We start from the raw sequence: 24,225 nt of genomic DNA on the forward strand, positions 1-24,225 counted from the left end.
GCAGAATCTAGTTAGCTGTTAGATCATCCACAGCAAGAATATTAAGAGGCCAGAGTCAGTAGGATTAGACTTTGTCAGCAAAACCATTATCTTGTCAATACAAAAACCAGATCTTAGGAAGTACAATAATATAAACATTACAGCTCTTAAACATTTAGTTTTAGTAGGAACTTTCCTCACTTTCAGCACAGTTATTCAAGACATATGAACTGTCATCTAGCACTGGAAACTAGATGTTTTAATCAGTGGAGCTCCCCATATACTTTGTTTAGTATATGCATGCTACCAAGCATTCCCTGTCCCTTTTTTTTAAAGGGAAAAAAAAAATCACCGTGCAGTTAGATGTGCCGAGAATTGAGAATTAAGAAAATTCATTTCTGTGGTTATCAATCAACTTGCCTGGTAACAGCAATAACCAATAGAAAAGTCACAATTTCATGTGCAGTGCCTGGTGAAAAAGGATTTCAATGAGCAATTTTAACAAAACATATAAGAAATTTCAGTGCAGGTTGTTCTAAAATCATTCCCATAAGCAAGCTTTTAAAGTAACTTTATATTTTTTTTCTTGCTTCACTTGCAAAGTTCACTTTGTTCAATTTTCTTTTTTCCCCAATTCTGTAACATGACTTGGCAACGCCACTCTCCACAGCTCTTAACAGCACACAAATGAGAATGAGCTCGCTCACTGGCCTACATCTCCCAACCTTGGGCACATATTAAGCATCTCAGGTTTTTTTATTCCTCACAATGACCAATACAAAAGCCACAGCTTGTTCCCATTCCAGTATCCCTCACTGACAGTATTTTTAGCTCCCACAAAATCCTCTGCCTTCCATTACTTGACAGTACATACATGGGCTCAGCTTGCCCAGTACACATGGATGCTGCTTGGCTGGCCAAAACACAGAACATTTTTCTCTACTGCAAGGGAGATTTGAGAGTTGCTGAAAGGATGAAAGCCAACCAGATGTGAAATAAGGAAGCTAAAAGCCAGGTCACCACTTTTTTTTTTTTCTTTTCTTAAATCTGTCCTGTAAATCTCCATCTTCTCACACAAAATTTATCACACCAAACAGCTCATGGTTTGGACAATCTGATTTAATTTCATGTTTTCAGTACACACACATCCCTGCAGTACTGCACTCTGGGAGCCTTATGAGAAATCTTACCCTATTTGCTTTGTACCTTGTGCTCTTATATTTCATGCCTTCGTGGTCCAGAACAAAGAGCACTAGCACAACTTATGATGCACAGCAGCACAAGGCATCTGGCAATATGCCTACTAAAGACAGTTAATATACTTTGCCCTGTATTCTATTGTATCTATAAAGCCTTTTGCTTTTCATTGTACTTGTCAAGCTATCAAGAACCAATAACAACCCTAGAAGTCTACTGGTTTAAATCAGAAGTTGAGTAGCAGTATTTATCAAAATACGCTCATAATACTGTCTGTCTTCATCTTCACTACGTCACCTTTGATTTAGGTTTTAAATTTCTTTAGGTACTACCTGATATCTATTTTTAATGTTACCTTAAATTTGGCTTGTCAGATTTTATAAACCTTTCAGAATACTCAAGTTACTGAAAGGCCTGTACCAGTCTTGAACTATTGGTAACACGTGAATTACTGATTGGGGTGGAAGGCTTTAAGTTATTTCTTCAGATTTACAATATAGATACAATCTTGTCATGGAATAAAGAAATTCTGAAATGAGTCCTTTTACTTTTTCACTCTGCTATAGACACATGAAAGCCTGAGTAGTCTAGCAGAAGTGAACTAGTGAAAAGTCAGTGATGAAGTGACAGCACAGAGAATTACTGAATTTAGATATTGTATATCACGAGTAGATACATGAAATGGTCCTCCAGATGCTGACTAAACAGATGGAAACGGAAGCCTAGACAGATTCTAGGACTCAGTTTAAGGAGTAAGGAAGAAAGATACTGTTAAACCCAAATCAGACTGGACATTCTAAAAAGGCAATTACAAGTCAGAGCTAGAGAAATACTGTTGCCCAAAATGAATTTAAAGTCAGACTGGTTTATCTGTATCTTATCGTGGTTTATCTAAATCTTTCTCTAGAGAGCTTGCAAAAGGTAAAGGTGATCTTTTGCTACATTTTCTCAACCTTTCACATCAATTAGCGTTCTTCCACAAGCCTTTGAACTTCTCTTAAAGTTCAAAAAAATTTAAGAAAAAGTACATATTAAGAAATTCAGCTTAGAGAAGTCTATGAAGCTTAGTGCCACTTCTCCTCAGGGAAGAAGTAACAATCATTACTCATTTAAAACCAGTAATGTAGCACTTATACTAACATGTAAGTGTTTAGAAATATCTGATCCAGAGCCTCCAACAATTGGTTCATCCCAGAATCTGTAATCACCATCACTAAATAGCCACACAGCATACGCTCTCTCACTTCTAGTGACAGCAAAGATGCTGCAATTAACTCAGAGACAACAGATCAGATCCTCAGCTGTTTTGTGGTGCAGATTTGGCTTCAGTGTAAGAGTACTAACTTACATCAGCTGAAGTTTTTTTAATCTGTTGTCCTGGTTTCAGCTGGGATAGAGTTAACTGTCTTCCTAGTAGCTGGTGCAGTGCTATGTTTTGGGTTCAGTATGAGAAGAATGTTGATAACACACTGATGTTTTCAGTTGTTGCTAAGTAGTGTTTAGACTGAAGTCAAGGATTTTTCAGCTTCTCATGCCCAGCCAGCGAGAAAGCTGGAGGGGCACAAGAAGTTGGCACAGGACACAGCCAGGGCACCTGACCCAAACTGGCCAACGGGGTATTCCATACCATGGGACATCACATCTAGTATATAAACTGGGGGGAGTGGGGGCAGGTGATCACTGCTCGGGGACTAACTGGGTGTTGGTCAGCAGGTGGTGAGCAATTGCACTGCACATCATTTGTACATTCCAAGCCTTTTATTATTACTGTTGTCATTTTATTAGTGTTATCATTATTAGTTTCCTCTTTTCTGTTCTATTAAACTGTTCTTATCTCAACCCACACATTTTGCCGCTTTTCCCAATTTTCTCCCCCATCCCACTGGGTGGGTGGGGAGTGAGTGAGCAGCTGCGTGGTGCTTATTTGCTGGCTGGGGTTAAACCACAACATCTGTGATAATGTAATTCCAAAGCTTTTGCTACCTGCAACAAAAATTCTAACCACAATAGTGCTTTAAAACTGAAAATAGGGAGGTTTTTTTCCCCCAATTTTTTTTTTTTTTAAATTACAGTTCATGTCATAGTCTTGTACCACCTATGCACTTCTGAAAACAAGGTTTGCTCCAACTTCTGTTCAACAGGAGAATATAATACTGTTCAGATTTCACTTTCATCTGACCCTTAGATAAATCAAGTAGTCAATGAGAAGTGGAAGAAAATCTACATAATGGCACAGTGGAGCAGGGGAAGAGTGTGAGGAGTCCTCCCCCTGAAGAGGAAGGAGCAGCAGAAACAATGTGTGATGAACTGACTGCAACCCCCATTCCCCATCCCTTTGTGCTGCTTGGGGGGAGAAGGTAGAGAAAATTGGGAGTGAAGTTGTGCCCAGGAAGAAGGGAGGGGTGGGGGGAAGGTGTTTTAAGATTTGGTTTTATTTCTCATTATCCTACTCTGATTTGATTGGTAATAAATTAAATTAATTTTTCCCGAAGTCAAGTCTGTTTTGCCCATGATGGCAATTAGCAAATGATCTCTCCCTGTCCTTACCTCAACCCATGAGCCTTTCATTTTATTTTCTCTCCCCTGTCCAGCTGAGGCAGGCGAGTGATCAAGCAGCTTTGCTGGGCACCAGGCATCCAGCCAGGGTCAACACACCACAAAAGGCCCCTTCCAACCCAAAATATTCTATGATTCTAACAGTGATGTACTTCATTATTTGTCAATACCACACTAAAGTCTCAGCTAGATTTTCCAAGTAATGCAAAAACTGGTCACAATGGAGAATTTGTCAGCCTTTCTGAACAGCAACTCCTTGTCACCAAGTAATTCAATCTTCGGCTTCTCTTCAGCAAAGACCACTTGTCCCTCATACAAATAAAACTGTATAATTAAGGTTCTCTTATTTGCTAGTTCTCTGGACAAGTTTAATACAGTAGATCCAAAGTGCTAACCAAGAATGTGTGAAGATCAAGGCAAAAAAGTAAATTACTTGTTAGTGAAAGAGGTATGGTTGAAACAATTGGTACATAATCTACATGAAACTAGAAAAAACTGTTTCAAGTTCTCTTGTTTGGTTAAGTTCTCCACACACAGAGTATCCAGCTTGCTGAGCTGTGTCCCCAAAGAGCTAGGGATGAGCGCAACCTGGTTTAGGTAATTAGCTGATAGGATCCCTTTGTAGCACCAGTACTTTCTTGCACATGTCCTGTAGACTCAACTGAGTCCTGGAAACAGTGTCATTAATTTAGTCTGGTTTAGTTCTGAATTACTCTTTCTGAAGACTATTCCAAGTAGGTACATACAAGCTATTCTAGCTGTATTATTCCAAATTATCCAACTGGCTTCTCTCTATTGTCCCTTTCAAAAACAAAACCAGACCCACAATGACAGGAATCTTACTGTTTCTGAACTCAAAGATTAATTGCATAGAAGTTATCTGCAAACAATAGCTCAAATTAACAATTTTCTTAGCCACTTAATTTAAAAAAAAAAAACAACTTAATCAGTTTTGGCTAGCATCTCAATCAAGAAAAATAAAAGTTTGAACAATTACTTCATTACCAAAGGAAACAAGAGAAGTTCAATTCATTCAAAAAGAAACCTTTAAGACTCTTCCCCAGGCTTCTGAGACTCAAGTTAGGATCTGAACTTTTCAGCATGAGCTTCTGCTTTTAACAGAAACCTTTTTTATACTGCAGAGCCATTAGAAAAACTCAGGGGCCTTCTTACTCTGAGACATCATATTTTAATATAGAAACATGTAATGCAGCAACAGAAGAATGTCAGTTTGACACAAGAACTGAGAAAGTTCACCAAGCGTCATTTAAAACAATTTGGAGACTTGCTTTGTCATCCTGGCTTAGAGCAAGTTTAGTTTATATTCTTCTTTGCTTTCTGGTTGAACTAGTTCTGTTTCTTCTTAAAGTTACTAGCAATGTAGTTTTGAATAACTAACTGTGAAACACTTAAATCTTAAACTTGCATTATCTTCATTATGTATTACATAACAGATCCCATTAAAAAGATCCCTCTCATTTTCAAGCCTTTATTATAGGAGAATGTATTTGTAAAAACATAAGTTACATTTATGTAAGTTATATTTAATAAAAATATTTTCAAGAAGGAATTAAAAGGAAGAGCTAGCTCTTAAGTTGCACAGAATAAAGTAATTTATAGGCTCTGATCAAGCTCTTGATAAATACTCTAAATCACATAACATTTATATTTTGCTGATGGAGAAATGTGCTAAAAAATATATAGTTTAGGAAATTCAGTAACCAGCCCGCTAAGTCACTCTTCCATATGCATGCCATTATCAGTCTTTATAGCACATAGCATTTTTACATTTCAGATTACATAACTACAGAAAAATTTCACTGGAGGCCTATAAAACATGGTATGCTACAAGCAAGAAATATGTTCAGTGTTTTAATTTGCATCATTAGGAATGCTCCAATTAAAAAAAATGCAGCTTACCAGACAAGTGACACATCTCCACACTCATGTACACTTATCTGCCACAACTTTAGCCAGAGATTTATTTCAGTAAAGTGTGAAACTGATTAGTACAAACACCTATCAAGCTAAAAGTTTCTCTTCTGCTGTCTACTTTGGCTATTGTAATGGATGCATCCACTCTAACCAAATACTTCCCATAGAAACAATTGCAGTTTGTCAACTGCTTAGGCTGCATAAGTCCTCCTAGCTGTGAAATTTTTTTCTGGTTGTATTTTGTCTCCTTTCATCAGCTGTTTTTCTCTTTGTTTCTCCTATGCTTTTTGTTTGCTCCAATTTTTGTCACAGTGTTTGTCCACCTCCCCCAAAATTATAGGTTAAGTTATGAAATTCAGGTATCAAACACTCCACTAACATACTCAGGTCTTACCTTTGTCTTGTCCCTCATAGAACCTTTTCCCAAAATAGACATTTTTGTCAGTGTTTCTTCCTGTAAACGCTTTAGAGAATTGCCACGTGGACCCAAAAGTTTTCCCACAAAGTTGAACTGTAAGAAAACAAAAAAAAAACCATTAAGCTCTTCGGATTTTTAAGCATAAACAAACAAGCAAAATGGAATACATTGCTGAAACAACTTTTTCTTCTAGGTGCAAACAAGCATTAGATCATAAATTACACACTGATTAAGTACAACTGTGTAGGACAGTTAACAGGATGTCAGTGGCTCCACCAGGTGTCAACAGAAACACAGAATTATCTGAACTCAAAGAAATCAAATAGTATAAAGAGAACTTTGTGTTTATCCCATTCAACACAGAACAGATGTGCTCAAACTGCAATTCAGTTTTTCAACAATTGTTACCAGGTACATAACCATAAAAACAAAGCTGGCAGCAATCTCACAGATACAATACCAATGAAAGCTCTGAAGAAAAATATTTCATTTGCCTTATTCTGCCTTGAAGATTTATGAAGTAACCCATACGATATACCCTACACTAAAACACAGAAACAAGCAAGGAATTAAATCCAGAGAACATAAGCATATAAATCCAGTGCCAAACCAGAATCAACACTTAAGATCTTCTCAACTGCCACTCAAACCCCATTATCACTGAAGTTTACCAAAGGCAGTTAGGGTTCATAACCATGGCATTACAGTATTAAGATAACTAGGGAGAAGAAAGTGGTGAGCCACAAAAATAAAGACAAACACAACCATTTCCATTCATAGAAAACACCAAAACATACAGCCCAAAAGGTGCTTCAGAAGTAAAGTAGGCTAAGGAAAACAGGTATCAAAAAATCCATTCATAACAAAGAAAAACAAAAAGGGAGAATCTCCCTATTCTCATTTCAAGGACACAAAACTGGACTTAGAGCCAGGTGTTGTGAAATTTCTCACAAGCACTGCTCCATAGGGCATATATTCCTAGTCACATATACCAGGAGAAAAGCTGTATACATTCAGCAGTCCACTTCCTTATATCGCTGCAGTGTATTTTGTAAGGTATATATAAAATTATATATATATATATAAAAAATTTGAAGGATAGTTACAAGGAAGACTTGAGGATTCACTTTAATTATGCAGAGAACTATTTTAGTTGGGGGGAGGGCAGGGGAAACCACAAAAAAGAGCTGATACACATAAGCTACACTTGGAAGTTGGTATGGAATGGTGTAAACACTTCCTGAAAGTAATAATTTATTCCTGTATTGTATTTATATGGCAAAGTTTTGGTAGCAGGAGGCTGCAGGGGTGACTTCTGTGAGAAGATGCCAGAAGCTGCCCCCATGTTGGATAGAGCTAGCTCCAAGACAGACCCACCACTGCCCAAAGCTTAGCCCATCAGCAGCATAGCACCTACATGACAACATATTTAAGGGTAAAAACACTATGAAGTTGCCAAGTGAGAAAATGTGAGAGAAACAGCCCTGCAGACACCAAGGTCAGCAGAGAAAGGGGAGGAGGTGCTCCAGGCACTGGAACAGAGATTCCCCTACAGCCTCTGGAGAAGACCAAGGTGAGGCAGGCTGTCCCTGCAGCCCATGGAGGTCCACAGTGGAGCAAATCTCCACCTGCAGCCCAGGGAGGACCCCACGCCGGAGCAGGTGGATGTGTCCTGAAGGAAGCTGCAGCCCATGGAGAACCCATGCTGGAGCAGGCTCCTGGCAGGAGCTTTGGCCTGTGGAAAAGAACCCATGCAAGAGCAGATTTTCTGGCAGGACCTGTGACCCCACAGGGGACACACACTGGAGCAGTTCTTGAACTGCAGCCCATGGGAAGGACCCACATTGGAGCAGTCTGTGAACTACTGTATCCTGAGGGAAGAACCCCAGGCTGAAGCAGAAGGAGAACATGAGGAGAAAGGAGCAGCAAAGACAGCGTTATGAACTGACCACAACCCCCATTCCCTATTCCCCTGAGCCACTTGAGGGAAGAAGGTAGAAGAGTCAGAAGTGAAGTTGAATCCGGAAAGAAGGCAGGAGTAGGGGTAGGAAAGGTAGTTTTAGTTTTGTTTTATTTCTCACTATCCTTCTGTTACAATTGGCAATAAATTTGTCTTCTTCAAGTCAAGTATGTTTTGCCCATGACTAACTGGTGGGTGATCTCCCTCTCCTTATCTCAACCCACAAGCTTTTCATCTTACTTTCTCCCCTCATCCTGTTGAGGGGCAGGGAATGATAGAGCAGCTTGGTGGGCACCTGGCAGCCAGTAAATGTCAACCCACCACAATTCCTGTCAAAGTAACACTGCAATAGAGATTATTTATCAACAAACTACTGTTCAGGAATATTTACTATCCCCAATGAAACTTTGTAAAACCAGGGTATTCGCACTGTTAGAATCTAAAGTGACACAGTCACATTAACAATAATGTAGTTTTAGGCACAAGTAAAATATAGTGATGCTAGAAAGCCAACCAGCTTAAACTACTTTTTTGTGGCCTCAAATTTATGAAACAGTTTGTAAGTTCTTTGACTGTTCCTCTACTACTCTGTCACGAAAGGGCCAAGATGGGCTCCTTTGATCTCCCTCCCTGTTCCTCTAGAGGAACTTGAAAACACTTGAGAACGGCGTAGTAGCAGCTCAAAATCCTTTGTTTCTACATTGGAAGGGCTGATGGAAAAAAAGGCCAGCTGTAGTCACCCTATAATGCAGAAAGTCTACAGCTCCAGTTCACCTACTTCAGCTTTGGACAAAAAGAAATGCAAGCAATAAAATTATATTTTCATATTTAGTAGGCTTTTATTCCCCTTAGTACTTGCAAGTTCAATTCCCAATGTAGACCTGAGTTAGAACTAAGATACAATTGAGCAAATTGCTTACGAATGACTATAGTCCACAGAAGCTATTAAATTTAAGGCCTTGCATGAACTAGTCTTTTCTGAAATTATCAGGCCAAATCTCAAGAAATCCTCAGGCAATTTAAGTTTGTTTTATTAGGTATGTTGCATTTTTTTTCTTATAGGTCCTAAGATACAGTCAAGGAAAACATTCAGCAGAAATAGGCTGCCCAGTGAAACAGTAGAAATCTCCCTTGCTGAGAATATTTAGGACTCAGGGCCACTGACAGGGCCTCGTGTAATCCAATTTACAGTCACGATTTCAACAGAAGGTTGGACCAGATGTTTTCTAGAGGTCCCTTCCAACTTGGACTTCTGATTTTGTTTCTGGAGGTGCAACTGCAAGGAAAGCAAGCAAACTGAAACAACTCATAACAAGTCTGAACTGCCAGAAGTCAATAACTCCTTGTCAACAGTTTCCTTAAATAAAGGATCATTACTTATGAACAGGGAGTTTGCAGTTAAGCTCAAATGAAAGCTTTCATATAGTGGAATACCACATCAATTTTTCAAGCATTACTTAAGATTACTTATGTTTACTTTAAAATAGCCTTGTAAGTTATTAGGAACAAAAATAAACACTGCATACATTTAAAATGAGATATTTTCCATCTACAGTAAAGTATGCTGAAATTATTTCAGAATGTTGAGTACCTGCAGTCTGATACAGTCTAAATTTCTAGCAGTAATCTTAGTTAAAATATTCAGATAAAATTTTACTCAATTTTTGACTACGATTTAGGAGTAGGCAAGCATGTATTTAACTAAGCAATGCATAGCTCTGAATATCACTTCCTAACTAGAACAAACAACTACCTGACAATTAAAATACAAACTACAAATCATAACAAATGGAAGTGCATACCTGCAACAAAAGTGAAATCCACTTTGTACATAAAACTAAATAAAAGGCTTCAGTGCTCAGAGAAGACTTGGGTGTTCCAAAGCACATTTGTTTACTCCAGCTGTATTGTTTATTTTAATTAAAGCCAAATAGTTTAATAAGTTGCATGTATCTAAAACTTGACCTGCAAAACTTTAATACCACCAAAACTCATCCTCTTAAAACCAAAAATCTCTAGTGTTGAAGCTAGACATTATGGTAGCTATACAAGTAGCTGCACAGACGACATGCTCTAAGCAACACATTCAATGAACGTGAAAATGTATTAACTGTATCTGAGATCCACTGAACTCTTCTTTTCTGTGCACCGAGGCTCCAAATATTAGATCTGACAAGTCTGAAGCATAAGAAACCTGTGCTGCAAGTCTGAAATATTCTGCTGATTTGAAAGCACAGTACCTCTAGATGTAGCTTAAAAACACAACATACATTGAATGTTACTAAAAAATGGCTTACAATGCAGTCCCAAAGCCTTTTTGCTCCCACATAAGAAAGCTAAAAAGCTTTTGAACATTTCAGTTGATTATTCCATAAATAAAACCCATTTATGATATTGAACAAATCCTTTCAGTAGAAAATAGATTATTTACTTTGAACCAGTACTAGATTTCATTTGAACTATTGGTTTATCTCTCTTTTACATCAAATTGGAAACATCTGATCAGCAAAGGTTTATTTTGAAATATTTCATAGAGATATAGAAACACTCAGAAAGGTATCAGTCACTAAGTTACTATCATTATTTATATACCTCTATCCCTAGCAATCAAAGAGTAGGAGTTAGACCTAAAGGTACAAAACTTCCACACAGTAAGACAAGTTTTCATTACAAAATTAACAAACCCAGTCTATCTGCTGGTGAAACAGAAGCAAATAAGCCTGGCAGATCCAAGTTAGCTCTTACACAAGACAGGTCATGTACAAGTTTCATGGGCACTACCCATGTATCACATTTAGAGTTTATTTGTCCAAGAGCACAAGAACAAAAAAAAAATTCAGGTCTAGTATTGAGCTCAAGCTTATGAACTATCTCTGAATTAGAGGCACTGGATAGTAACATAAAAACATCTGAGGAGCTCTGTACAAGTCAGATCAGTCACATTCACTAGCTCTGGCTCAGAATCAGACATGCCAGACTTCCCTCTTCACTCACTCTTCTCCCTAGAACAGCACGATCATATCCAAATGGTTGTAAACACCCAAAATTGTCCTCAAGTTCACTAGCTTCACCTTGACATTATATTAGAGCAGTCACACTGCTTTCCAGTGCAAGCTGTTCTGGAATCTATTGCCATGTTCACAGTTCTACAGGATAACTGAAATCTGAAGAGCCAGCCATGAATGTTATTCTACGCTGTATGAGTCACCCATGTTAAATCAAGGATTGTCCCTACATTAAGACAGTTTCTGATGTCTTAGGTAAGAATCAGGATATTATGGATGATGGTACATAAAACAGAAGAGTTTCCCAACTCAAAGTTGCTTCTAGACCAGCCCTGAAGGATATGCCAAATATGGTACCTCAAACAAAATTACAGCAAAACACTTAAGGCATCTTTGCAAAAAAAAAAAAAAAAATCAAGATTCAGATTAACAGACCTAGGAGACGACAATTGGAGAAGACAGGAAAAATTGTTACCTCAGCTACAGTTCAAGCCAAATAACACTTCAGTAGTGAGTGATAAATGGCACCCTCTGTAGTCTTACATCATTACAAAGTATCACCAGGTATACATTAGTTTGAGCAAAAGGAGGCAAGATTTAATGCATGTTCTTACTTCCTAAAACCTGTGATCACTGAAAGCACATCCTCCTGTATCTACACAACTGGTTTACTTTGTGGGTAAAGATACACCATGAAGTGCAACAGCTCCTTCTCAAATTCCTCAGATATGGGATTCTATCCCTTGGCCATGGTGTCTACTAGCCCACAAATGTTGGTTAACTATACTGAAACCATGTATTTGTTTCCCTTTTACAGAGTACCTTGAGGTGCTATATAACTAAAAAACTCCAATTTAAAATACATTTTTAATAGGAAAAAATCTATCCCAACAGAAAAAAATTAATCAGTATTCAGGTTTTTGCTTGAAAATTGTTTCTTCTCTAAATATTCATAAATCCTCATTTTAAGCATTTTTGCAGATACAGTACAATGGAGATTATGGACATCACTGCTTAACACCCATTTCTTCAGAATCACCAAACCAAAGTATAACTTTATCAGTTACCTAGAGATTTATTTCCTTACCAGATCCCTGCATGAAAATATTCCCTGAAAACAGTTCTGGAGAAAACACAGATACAAAGAGTACACAAGTGAGACATTCTCTTCATAAGCATTTGATCTACTATATGAATTTCAGCAAAAAACAAATTAATGCCAATGCTACAGCATTTTTAAGTGTATATATTACAGAAAGAGGGATAGAATAGAAAAAGTAATCCTTGTTTATCCCCACCAAGCCAAGTCTGCTAAGAATGGTTCATCCAGCTTAAAATGCTTAGTGAAAGTATAAACACTTGACCAAATGCTTTCCTGTAAAGCTCTAAGTAAGCCATTGTCATTAAAGCCATAGACAGCTTTCTTGGCATATCAGTTTTCTGCAATGGTTCTTCTGTGATAGGGTGACTAGAAAAAAAATAGTTAATTTTAGATTCAGAGCACTTTCCCTTTCAATGATCTGAAACCAGGAAGACGTCAAGATTTTTCTTACTCATTTAAGAAAATAAGGTTTCTACAGAAAGGTAAGTACTTCAATCATCTATGTTGTACCACATTAAACTACTCTCTCCTTCACACAACACAGTAATAAGTCTTTAAACATTTATTCCCAACAGAAAGCTTGGTCAATTACTATAAAGTTGCTCAAAAGTTATCCCTGGTATTATATTCGATGCTTGTTCTTCCATGTCACTTATGGTTATACAACCACATTTTCTTATTTCTACTCTAAGAAATCCTCAGAGCTAAGCTATTATGAAAAATTGTTTTCTAACTAGTCATGTGATTAAAATATTAATGTCTCCATGACTTTATGTAACAACTGCAGATATATTGTATTGACGACATTTTAAAAGAGATATTTTCCCTTTAAATGTTGAGCTAAAAGGCTTAAATGGATACCAGTTCCATAAGTCAGTAACTTTTGAGAATTTATATTTAAAGTATCACTTCAGAGAACACACCACAGACCATTTCTTACTGACTTCTGAGATTTACCCAGTATTTAAGTGTAGGTCTATGAGCAATTTTTAAAATGGTAGCCTGTCACAAAACGGAAATAATTGTTCCCATAGTTTTGATCCATCTCATGGAAGAACCAACATTATTCCATTTATCATCCATGGAAGCTTTTTCTTCTCTGAATTCAGAACACTGGAGTTCACTAAACTGTCAAAGCAAAATCAGGTTTGAGACTACACTACTTCACCATGCATATTCATTAAATGCGTGGGAGGGGGATAACATGCTCCTGCCTCATTTATACTATCTAAGCATGAAACACCTTTCACACATGCTGGCATTTCGTAGTAGTGTTAGGATAGATACAGAGAGTCCCTTCAAGACAACCACATTATGACCTTCCATGGCCAGCTCACTTTTTCTGTCTTTAAGGCTGTACAAGTTTGAAGATTTTCAAGCATGAAATGCAACAGAAGTACAGGTTTAAGGGTCACATTTTCACACTTGACCTAGACTCAGTTGAGGAATTCAGCTGCTCAAATAGCAAGGTACATTAAATCACCCTGAACTCCACTGCCTAAGCTGACAAGATCTCATTCCACTAACTGCAGTTTAGACATACAGCATCTATGTGGACTCCTACCCACAGGTAACTTGATTTAGAACAGAATCCTACCTCAAAAAGTTGGCCCTTCTCCTATAAGGTTGCATAAAAGCCCTGACCTCTCTAATCCTTGCTTGTAGCACATGTCCCAGTTACAATAGGGCTGCAGAGAGCATTACCAAAGCATATTCAGGCCTCACCTAAATACCTCAGATATATTCCATATCACAGCAATTCAGACTTCTCAGAGCAATCTGTAGAGCTGGACCAACCTGAAAAATTCATAACAAGACTGTATACAATTGGATTTTGAAAAGACTTGACTGCATCTGCAATCTATAGAGGAGTTTCCACAAGGTTTCTTCTTACCCAACAAGACTATCTGTCACCATATCAAGACATATTAAATCAATTTTTTTTTTTAATGTGTACAGGAGTCTGTAGAGAACACAAATGAAGAAATTAATTCAAATGCAGAACCAGCCTCAAGCAGAAACTGAACATAACTCCTGGGACTAACTATCTTAACAGATTATTTCATAAAGCAGACAAAATTCAGGCTGTCTTGGTTATTCTATCACCTTCTGTCAAGGTCCAGACAAAAAAAAAAATTACGTGAACCAGCTCTAGCATGAGACATTAGACCTGTTAACACTGCCATGGTTTGAGCAAGACAAAAGGTCCCAGCAAAAGGATATAAACATATAGCACCACAGAAGCAACCAAGAGCTGTTAGGTAGGAGGCAAGTTAAGCACATAACCACAAAGACTCAACTGTTTGCGCACTAAGCAGAAGACCAGAAACTTGTAAGGTTTTTTCAGGGAGAGCAAAGATGCTCAAAGAAGTGAAATACCTGTTTTTGAATCTGAGGTCTACCAGATTCTTTTCCAAGAGAAACCCAGCTGCTCTGAACTCCTGTTGAATAGCTTTCTGCTGCAGTTAACCTGTCACCTTCCAGGGCTGTCAGAGGTAATGAGGCTGAATTTGCACAGGACCCAGCTATAAGCCCGTGAGAATGTATCTGACAGGACAGGTAATGTGAGCAGGCATTACAATGCCAGGCTGATCAGATCAGAGCTAGGACTGCCTGACCCGTGTTAAGGTTATTATGATTTATTCAAGGAGTCAGAGTTAGAGAGAAGTTTTAAAGAGGGAAAGGGCAATGAAACACTTAAAGGAAACTTAGTTAACCCCCTGTCAGGTCTAGTAAGCTGTCTGAATGGGGGTAGTGCACTGTGGGGCTGTTTTGGTCCAGAGACCTTATTTATCACAAAAAAAAAATTCATTAATCCTATCTATATACTTAAACAGCAGAGGCATCTTTACTTGCCAGAGTCATCACTGGCAAATATAAACAATGGAATAGTTTCTGCTAGCAGAATCACATATATTTGCAATTAGTTTCATTTTCAGATATTAAACCCTGTTAAGGATTTAATAGCTTTAATAACTTGCCTTTTTGATCCTGTTTAAAAGCAGGATCATTTATTTGGGGAAGCACTATTCTATTCATAAAGTTGAAGCAAACCTAGCTTTTCCTCACCACTTTCTGGATACCCAAGTTTGCCAGATTCAACCCAAACTGGTACCCCAATGCTAGTTTGACAGATTTATCAATTATTGTAGTGACTTGGTCAGCTTCAAACAGCAGATTCTCAGTTCACTAACATCAAAAAGACTACATTTCCTGAAAGACTGGAAGTATCTTTTTGTTCAGGATGTTGCACAATAGCTAACAGCATTAGTGTGGACTGCAGGCATAGAGAAACAGATGCCAGCTTGCTAGGAGAACTGCTCTAAATTCAATATTCGCATGCAGAAGACTTTTTCCACAGATTTAATCCATATTTAAGTGTTAAGTTTCATTCTTCTGAAGCATTTGTCACCAAACCTGATCAGTAGAAAGGAGAAAATTGCTCATATATCAGAACCAGATCTTTTAACCATTTTCCTGAGGAACTATCACTTCACACCTTCTACAGATGACATATTTGCACTAATACTAACTCCTCCTGTAAGCAAAATGATCTAGGAAACTGCACACATGCACAGAAGCAAACAGCATAGAGGCATAAAGCATTTACATGAAGCATCATGTCAGGTTTTATAAGCACCACATAACACTTCCTGCTTAAGTTCTGCAGAATCTGAATATACAACACATGCACTCTAAATCCAGCTCAGTGAAACCAAGATGACTGGAATAATTCCATATCTACCTCAAAAGACTTGACAAATCATCCCTAATTTCTGAGCCGTCCTATGAACACACCTAACAGGAAGAGGATTAGCCTTTAGAGCAAACATTAGGACACAAAAAGACTTTGTTACACTGTGTACAGGCATTCAAAACTCATGCCACTCACTGCAGACTAGAGTATGCCAGGATAAGGCTCTCAGTTTGCCATCTTGAAGCTATGTCACTTCATACAATGTATTTAAATTTATTAGACATCAGAAATAAAACCACAAGCCTGGTTCTAGTAAACAAGTGATACTAAACTGCTGTGACTGCTTGTGGTTTAGGGTGGGTATTTTTCAGAGATCAAGAATACCTGTCATAAGTCTGAATTCATACTCACCTCCCAGACTACTCCTATACAGTGAGAAATTTTAGTTCCTTTTGACTATACAGAATCTTTAATGAGTAAGCTTTAACATAAATATCCATCTATATGTAATAAAATGGAAATTTCTAAGGAAAATTGACCCCCCTATATTGGGGTAAAAATATTCTTAAGTAGCAGACACCTAGGGTTTTATTCACTCTGGCAGAAGGGAGATTTGTGTGAGTAGAGATGCTAGTACTCTGCTTTCTGTAGAGAAAGTCCTAATGGAGAGACAGGAACTCACATGGCATGTCTATTCCGTACAGCAGTTGTACTCTGTGCCCCCTGGATCCTGGTTGTCTAAACAGAGACATACAGGATTACATCAAAGCTCAATCTGGATATAAATTCAGGTTTCTTTCCATAGCACATATCAGGCTTTATTCTACCTCAGTCAAAGACTGTCTCCATGGAACAGAACTACTGAGCAAACAGCAGAGCATGCCATCTTTTGAATGGGCAGGTAAGAGCTTTCCTACTAACTATCCTAAATAAGAATTTCAGTGTTCAGTCCTTTAAAGAAAGTTGACACTACATAAGGAAGCAAAAGCATCTTTCAAAAGCCACTGTTTTCCCTTTCTAATACCCACTTTGCCTTTCTTCCCCTTGAGCTGAAGTATCTACATCTCCATAAGAAAAACATCCTGATTACAAACACTGACAATGTAAGCTTTCCCTTTTACCTTCCCATCTTCATGTTCCTGTATGTTTGTATATAGCTCTTCCCAGTCATAAAGATGACTTAAGTCAGAGCTCCAAAGAGGTGCCCACATGTAAATGGTATGCAGCCTTGAATTCGCCAGAGCAGTATTTCATGAAACTCTGAGCAGCAGTAAAGCAATCCCTGCAAGTTATCCAGCCTAGTCTTGTGAGAAAGACACTGATAGTGTGAGAAAAAATATTTAGAAAAAGTCTTCCTAAAGAAATGGAGGAAGGAGTGAAAGATTTCCTTTCCTCCATGAGCAGAAACAGAAGCAGTCTTGAAGGTTCTAGTAGGAAGAAAAAGCCATTTCAAACAAATTAAAAAATACTAATTTGATTTTTGTAACATTAAAGTTTAAGGTTAAAAAGGGACCAAAAGAATAAAGTTCCATAGCCTATTGAATGTTGAATAAATGCTTCCAGGTAGCAATATTTTAGTGCAGGACACTTGGCAGTAAAAAAGTGTTAAGAATTCATGGTGGTCAAAGATATTAACAAAACATTCCCTGCCCCTCCAGAATAGACTGCATAATTTAGTAGTGCAGATATAACTAATTTAAGACTAACAATGGCTGAAGCATAAGAGGATGACAAGAAAAAATTTACACAGTGAGTTCCTTAATGCTGCATTTTAAGCTGCACTTCTACAAATAATAAGTTTCAAAGCGTGGCATCAGAGTCAACTTAAATATATTTCATTCCTGTTGATATTCTGAAGAGGAAGATCCTGCTATCCTGAAAATATGATACATTTATTATTTGTTCTCAAAATACTATTTTTTTGTGATTGGCACCACTTTCCTACATGTTTATCCCAACAAGAACAATTCTTACCTTAGAACTTCTATAGAACAGGCTGCGGAACAGCAACAGTAGAGATTGTTAATAGTTTTAAATTTAACAGTTAAAAAAACTAATTAAGATACTAGTGGAATATTTTTATAAGCACTTAGATTTATCAAGTATGAAAATTGGGCTTACCTTAGGGAATTGTTTTACTGGAATCAAAACTTTTTGTCCCAACTTCATATTTTTATTGATGACTACATCAATATACTTTTCTTCTTCCTTTCCTTCTCCTTTTTGGAATTTTTCAATTTCTGTTAAAGGAAAAAAGTTAGTTATTTTCCCAGTTTAATACAACAATCTAAAAGCTGAGAATCTTCGAAGTCAGTATAAATTTCAAACTTTAAAAATAATACTGTATGGCAAAATACTTATGGCATTGTCTAATTAATACATATAATTCATTATATATGTCAATGGGGTAAACCACATTTGGCTTTTCCAGGCTTTTTTAATATTCATGTTCCTATCAGCACCTTGAATTAGCACTGCAAGCATTTTAAATGCTTTTAACTTGAGATTTAGGATACATTTACATTTTATATGGCTCAAGCAGTAAAAGCTATTCTTAGTTACTTTTATTAATTTTTAAATTCAAAAGCTTTCAACACAGTTCAATACTTGACTATTTTATTCCTCTGTGCTATAAACAAAACATACGGTTTTAATGGTGGTTGTCTACAATGCACTCATAAGCAAATGTCAAATCAATCTTTCAAAATTTCAGGAATGTAACTGAGGAACACAGATCAGACCCAAAAATCCGAGATTAGTGTTATACCAATGATGACCTAATTAGGAATGAGATTTAGAAGTTCAAACCCAGGCTGCATGTCTCTAGTCATTCCAGAGATACATACAAAACTGATTCTTGATTATAATTCTCTCCAAATGTTGACTCTCCAGTATGCTAATGAAAAATTGCAGATTTCATTTCATTGGCAGGGAAACATGAGGAGCATACAAGGAGACTAAAAAAATCAAGCACTGCTTGAAGTCTTTGCTGGATTGGGTCAAGCATGCTGCAGGTTGCAGTGTTAAGCATGTTAGCACAGGACATACCAAAATACAATCAATTTCAGAACTGCAACAAAAGTTCTTCTATGGACATTTAGCATTTGTCCTCCACAATCATCTTCAAATATCTTGTTAGATTTTCACAAGAAATACCCTTCTACTCTACTTAACCAGTGGAAGTTAATGACATTTATCAAGACCTTGAAGTTTCTTTAGTGGGAATGTGATCTTATGCCAACAAGAGACAGTAACAAGAACTTTTGAGTGCAAAGAAACCAATCAAAAATATAGAAGGAGAATGCATCCTTTAGGTACACTTTAAAAGACAATTTAGTTTGAAATGACTTGAGATGAAAAACAGAAGTAGTAAACGAACACATTTCTTACTACTGAAAAAATCCATGCATCATTAGCAACCTTGTTTAATGAATACCAGTCCATTTCCATTTACCACAATAACTGAAGATGCTAACATCTGTCCCAATAACTGAAACTCCAGTCTTCCACGCAAGTTTTCACCTCACTAGCACAGAACAGAAAATAAATACAATTGCATTTATTCAAGTTAGTGTTCAGTGACTGAAGAACTAAGAAAGCCAAATTAGCCTCAGACTACCCGAAGGCTTCTTGAAAGAAAAGCCTTCCTCAGCTCTAGTTTCAAACCTTCTTGGCAAGTTCCTAGGAAGTTTTTGATTCATATGGATTCTAGTAATGTGAACATTCTGGAGGAGCCCTATCAATGCAACCTTCTTCTGAAGTATCCTTTATGTTGCAGTATGCTCAGAAAAAACTCCAAATCCCTCAGCCCACAGGCTAACAACAACTACTGAGGAACATGTTTTAACAGCTGAATCCATGTAAAAATGGAATTCACATGTTCTTTGTAGATGCCACTTTAGGGACTAGAGACTTATAGGCAATTAAACAGATGTGAAGTTACATTGAAATTCATTTTCAGATGAAATTAAGACTGAAATTTTATAGGGTATGAGGTTCCCACTCAAAGTAAATGACTGGTACTTTTTAGAAATCAAAGTTTCTGAATATCACATTCAAACTAGGAGTGTAGTACTATCACAGCACTCGCACACAAATAAACCACTTTTAACACCCCTGCTTTCTGATATTACAAGGGCAGTTATGATAAAGCTCTTTGATTTCTCTTGGAAAATAAGACTACATACTTAGAGGTTTGTATGTTTTACAAGTGGAAAACAGAAACATGACACCGATTTTTAATGCTGTTGTTGGTATACACTATTAATAGTATAAAAACTCAAAGCTCAAAACTGATCAGAATTCTGCTGTTCTTTAGCAACATTTTATACCAAGAAATACCAAATATTAAAATTGTAATAAAAATATATCCATTTTGTTATGACAAACAAATGCAGTTACAACAAAATTAACATGACTTCACTTAGTATTGACTTTAAATCTCAGGACTAGAATTTGTTCAGAAAAATCAGAAGAATACAGTTCAACTCCATTCAAGATTAAAAATGAAATTAATGCACTGTGCTGTAGTACTTTGGAACAGATCAGTGCACCAAAGACTCCGGGTAGTTAGATTGATACGAGACTGATACAAGATCTTTTGAAGTTTTCAGTAGCTATAATTACTGTTAGAGTGAAAGACTTTTTCCTGAAATAATGTAAACTTACAAAATAAAAGTACCTTTAAAAAAGCCCACCATGTTTTTATGAACTGGTAAAGCTAAAAATCAGTTTTCTCCTGTTGAGTCATACTATTGTACACACCTGCACAGTATGGCATACACTGCAATCACCCTGCCCACCTGAAAATTTAATACAGCAAAAATTGTATATCCCAAAGCAGTAAGGAATTTTAAATTAGAACCACAAGTTTATGAATGAGCAATAGTTTAAGGACCTTCTTAGAAATTGCCAAGAAATATTACACCTAAAGCATTTTGCTTCAGGAACATTCAGATGTCCCAGATTTGTCAAGGTTAAAATGTATTTGAAGAGTTAAGAGCAGAGATCTAACAGTCTCAGTAACGTTCCTCAGATGAGCCAGCTGCATAATTCCTTAAGAGATCACTACACTGTTATATGTATCACCTAAATATTTTAGCTTACATAAGTTATTTGAATTTGGTATTTGAAGGACTTGACTGCAACAACTTCATTAATGCTAGATTCATTCATAATCCTATAGTATTTTTGATTTAGTTAATATGAAAAAATTTAAAAGGTCATAGAAAGAATATTCCCTTCTTGCTCTAGTAATCACTCAACTTGAAGTAGCTGAAGTAAATATTAAAAGAAATCCGTTTGTTACTCAAGATCAGTCTTCCTACCCCAAATAGTTACATAATTTTTATTAGCCATTTTAAGAACACCATTTCTTTATCTTTTAACTTTTGCTGTTTAATCAACTTTCCATTTGCTTGAAGAATCTACTGAAACCCATAAGAGGCTGCCAATCAACTCTCAGAAAAATGGATCACAATTTTCCCATTTGATTTAAAGTCAAATGACTTGTTTTTCTTCTGATAAACAGCCACAGCCCATTGCCATAGCACTACAAAATAAAATAAGTTTTTCCTATTTTGGTCCAAAGGTAATCAAACTGACTTAAGACTTTATGCATATTCACTGCTATCATAAGACTTTCATTTTGAATGAACAAAGTCAAGGCCAGTCAATTACTGACAGTTTATCTTACATTGAGACCACGTTTTCTCAGATTTTTCTGGCTTTTCTTGTTTTTTTTTTTTGCACTCAAATCTAAGATGAATATGAAATATAGTTAAGCATTAGAATTTTATCCATATCTGCACAGCTCATTCAATATCTATCATTCACATACATCAAGCTTTAGATAATTAGGGAAAAATCATGCCAGATCACACAGGAAATCCAATCAGATTTTCAAGGTCAAACGGATAGTAAGATTTGCCTTTTCCTAATCCTTAGATTACATTCTGTACTTCTTAGCTATATGAAGCAATGACATTTCCTAGATCACAAATAGTAAATGAACATGTGATTAAAGCTTCCCATAATGCTAGAGATTAAAATCCCATGTTCTCAGACTGAGGATGCAGCTAATGCAACAGTCCAGGAATTTAACTGGATGTAGTAATAGCTGCATGGATTTTTTTTCTTTATGTTTAATCATAGCAGAGAGATCTAAGCAATGATTACTCCTCAGTTAATTCACCAAAGAATGCTGTTAGATACATCAGATAATGACAAAGTAGAATTGTTTCACATTAATCTTTAGGTAGAATTAATCTTCCTGTGACAGAACTACAAGCCAGGATTCCAGCTCCCTCTAAGCCAATATAAATGCTTGCATTTAATGTAGAACAAAGTGATGCTCTGTATTTGTCTGTAGTAAATCAATATAATCAATATAAGATCAAATGTCAAACTTAAAGTATACAGAAATGTTTATTGCATTTGTCCATAATATAATGTTTCCAAAACACAAGATCAGGAGAAACCAGAACCAGGTAAATTTGTCTGCATATCCTTAAGAAACATTCTACTATTTTTCCTTGGATTCGTAAGTCTTATCAGGTACCTTATGAAATCCAAATCATTTCATACTAACTTTTTTTTTTTACTTCAGATGGAAGAACAAGTGAAGAATCCAAGGCTCAAATTCTAGGACATCCAAATGACTGTGGCTTCAGAAAACAGGGGGTTGGCTGAACTGCACTGCAATTTCACTAGAAAGTTTCCACATTAATTTTGAAAATGAAAATAATGTAAGAATATTATTATCCTTTATAAATACTCCTAAATAACACCTGAATGAAATACACTGAAGTAGTTTTGGAAATTACTAACACTATACAACAGCAGCAATATATTTTGCTTTATTTGGACAATTTCAATTATATTTGTTTATAGCTAAGAGAAAGAAACATTAAAATTTAGACCAAGTCAACCAAATAAGTTTGTTACACAACTACTGAGGCATGTCCCAATAACAATAGTATTTCTCAGTAAATTCTCAATACTTCATAGTTGACTTGGAAAAAACCATACCATCTTCAAGTCAGAAAACTCTTAAGTCAAGTTGAAGGCTGTGGAAGTATCTTCCTATACTTTCCCTGTCCTTTTACTTCTAAAAAAAAAAAAAATCACAGCTATTAACCATTGCTGGAGATACAACACTGAGCTAGATGGATATCTGGTCTGACAGTATGAGTCTTTATGTTTTCACTTTAGAAAAAAAAAAATCAAAGTGATGGTACTACAAAAAACAGACTTTGGCTTATTATTTTGCATTTTAAAGATCTCCTTTAAGAAACACACCCAAGCTTTGATAAGAGACAAGCTTCCAGAGGAGGAGGGGGACTCCAAGTCAGTTGTAGCAGAATTTCAGAACAAAAATAGTTTTTCCTTAATGGAGGAAAAAACATGAACAATATCAGTTCAGTTTCCTCAAACTTTCTACAATCCTTCCAGTTCAAAATATCAGTACTTCTGAAATAGTCTTTGGGACTAAAACATTGCTTTTACACCATCGATAAAATTCTCCAGCATTCCATACTGTTTCTTATTTTAAAATTTTCATTGTGGCAAAATCCATACTTCATGTCAGGAGGCACATTTTAAGCACATCTATTCTGAAAATACTGGCAGTTTGAACTTTTGCAATGAAGCAAAGTCATAGAAAGTCTGCTATGCTAGATGTTGATTTAATGCGCACAGTCCTTCCATAACTTCCATAGTTCTAATTTTGATGACATTGATGAGAGCTTAATCTCATTATTGTAATAGTAAAATGATCTCAGCTGTGCTTCAGATTATAGATCACTTACACTGGACTCCTTTAGTCCCTACCCCACTAATGAGGTGATTAAAAGTTATCTGAAACAGTACCTCTCCAACAAATATTTCTTGTCTTTTCAGCTGAAAATATTACTGCAACAGTATGAACTTGAACTAGCATCACCACACTAAGGCTTTAATACGTTTCAAAAGGCTTTCTGAAATAAATCCCACAGATTTCCTGAAAGCAGCGTCTAAGACCTACTACTCACTATCCCTATCCTCTTGATAAGCATTAAGCTGGACGACCCTCCCAATTTTTGCACTTAACAGAAGAGCTAAACTTAGCCTCCTGCTTTTGAGTATCTTAAAACATCTAGCATACTCTAGTCAGCTTTCAAGCAGTATCTCTGTATATATATTCACAAAAGATGCAGAATTCCTCAGTTTGAACTGTATGTAGCATCCTAATCCCCCAGAAAAAACACCACAATTGAGAGCAGCAACTAAACTTTCTGATGTAATTAAATGCTTGGACAAATATCCCTTTTTCCACCCACAAGATATATCCAAAGCAAATAATAATTAGCATATATTCATGAAAAATGCAAATTAGAG

At 36.5% G+C, this 24,225-nt stretch overlaps 1 protein-coding gene across 4 annotated transcripts in view; it reads right to left on the reverse strand.

Annotated features, from left to right (window-relative positions):
• Window positions 1-24,225, reverse strand: part of KHDRBS3 (KH RNA binding domain containing, signal transduction associated 3) — a 101,751-nt gene that overhangs the window by 54,701 nt on the left and 22,825 nt on the right. For all 4 annotated transcript variants that reach the window (XM_030011466.1, XM_030011465.1, XM_030011464.1 and 1 more), the window contains exons 2-3: window positions 17,971-18,089; window positions 6,062-6,178 (exon numbers count right to left, since the gene is read on the reverse strand). In XM_030011466.1, coding sequence (XP_029867326.1) covers window positions 6,062-6,178; window positions 17,971-18,089 — 236 coding nt within the window. The remainder of the gene's footprint in view (window positions 1-6,061; window positions 6,179-17,970; window positions 18,090-24,225) is intronic.

Source organism: Aquila chrysaetos, chromosome 4, assembly GCF_900496995.4.
Source record: "Aquila chrysaetos chrysaetos chromosome 4, bAquChr1.4, whole genome shotgun sequence".
Classification (NCBI taxonomy): Eukaryota; Metazoa; Chordata; class Aves; order Accipitriformes; family Accipitridae; genus Aquila; species Aquila chrysaetos.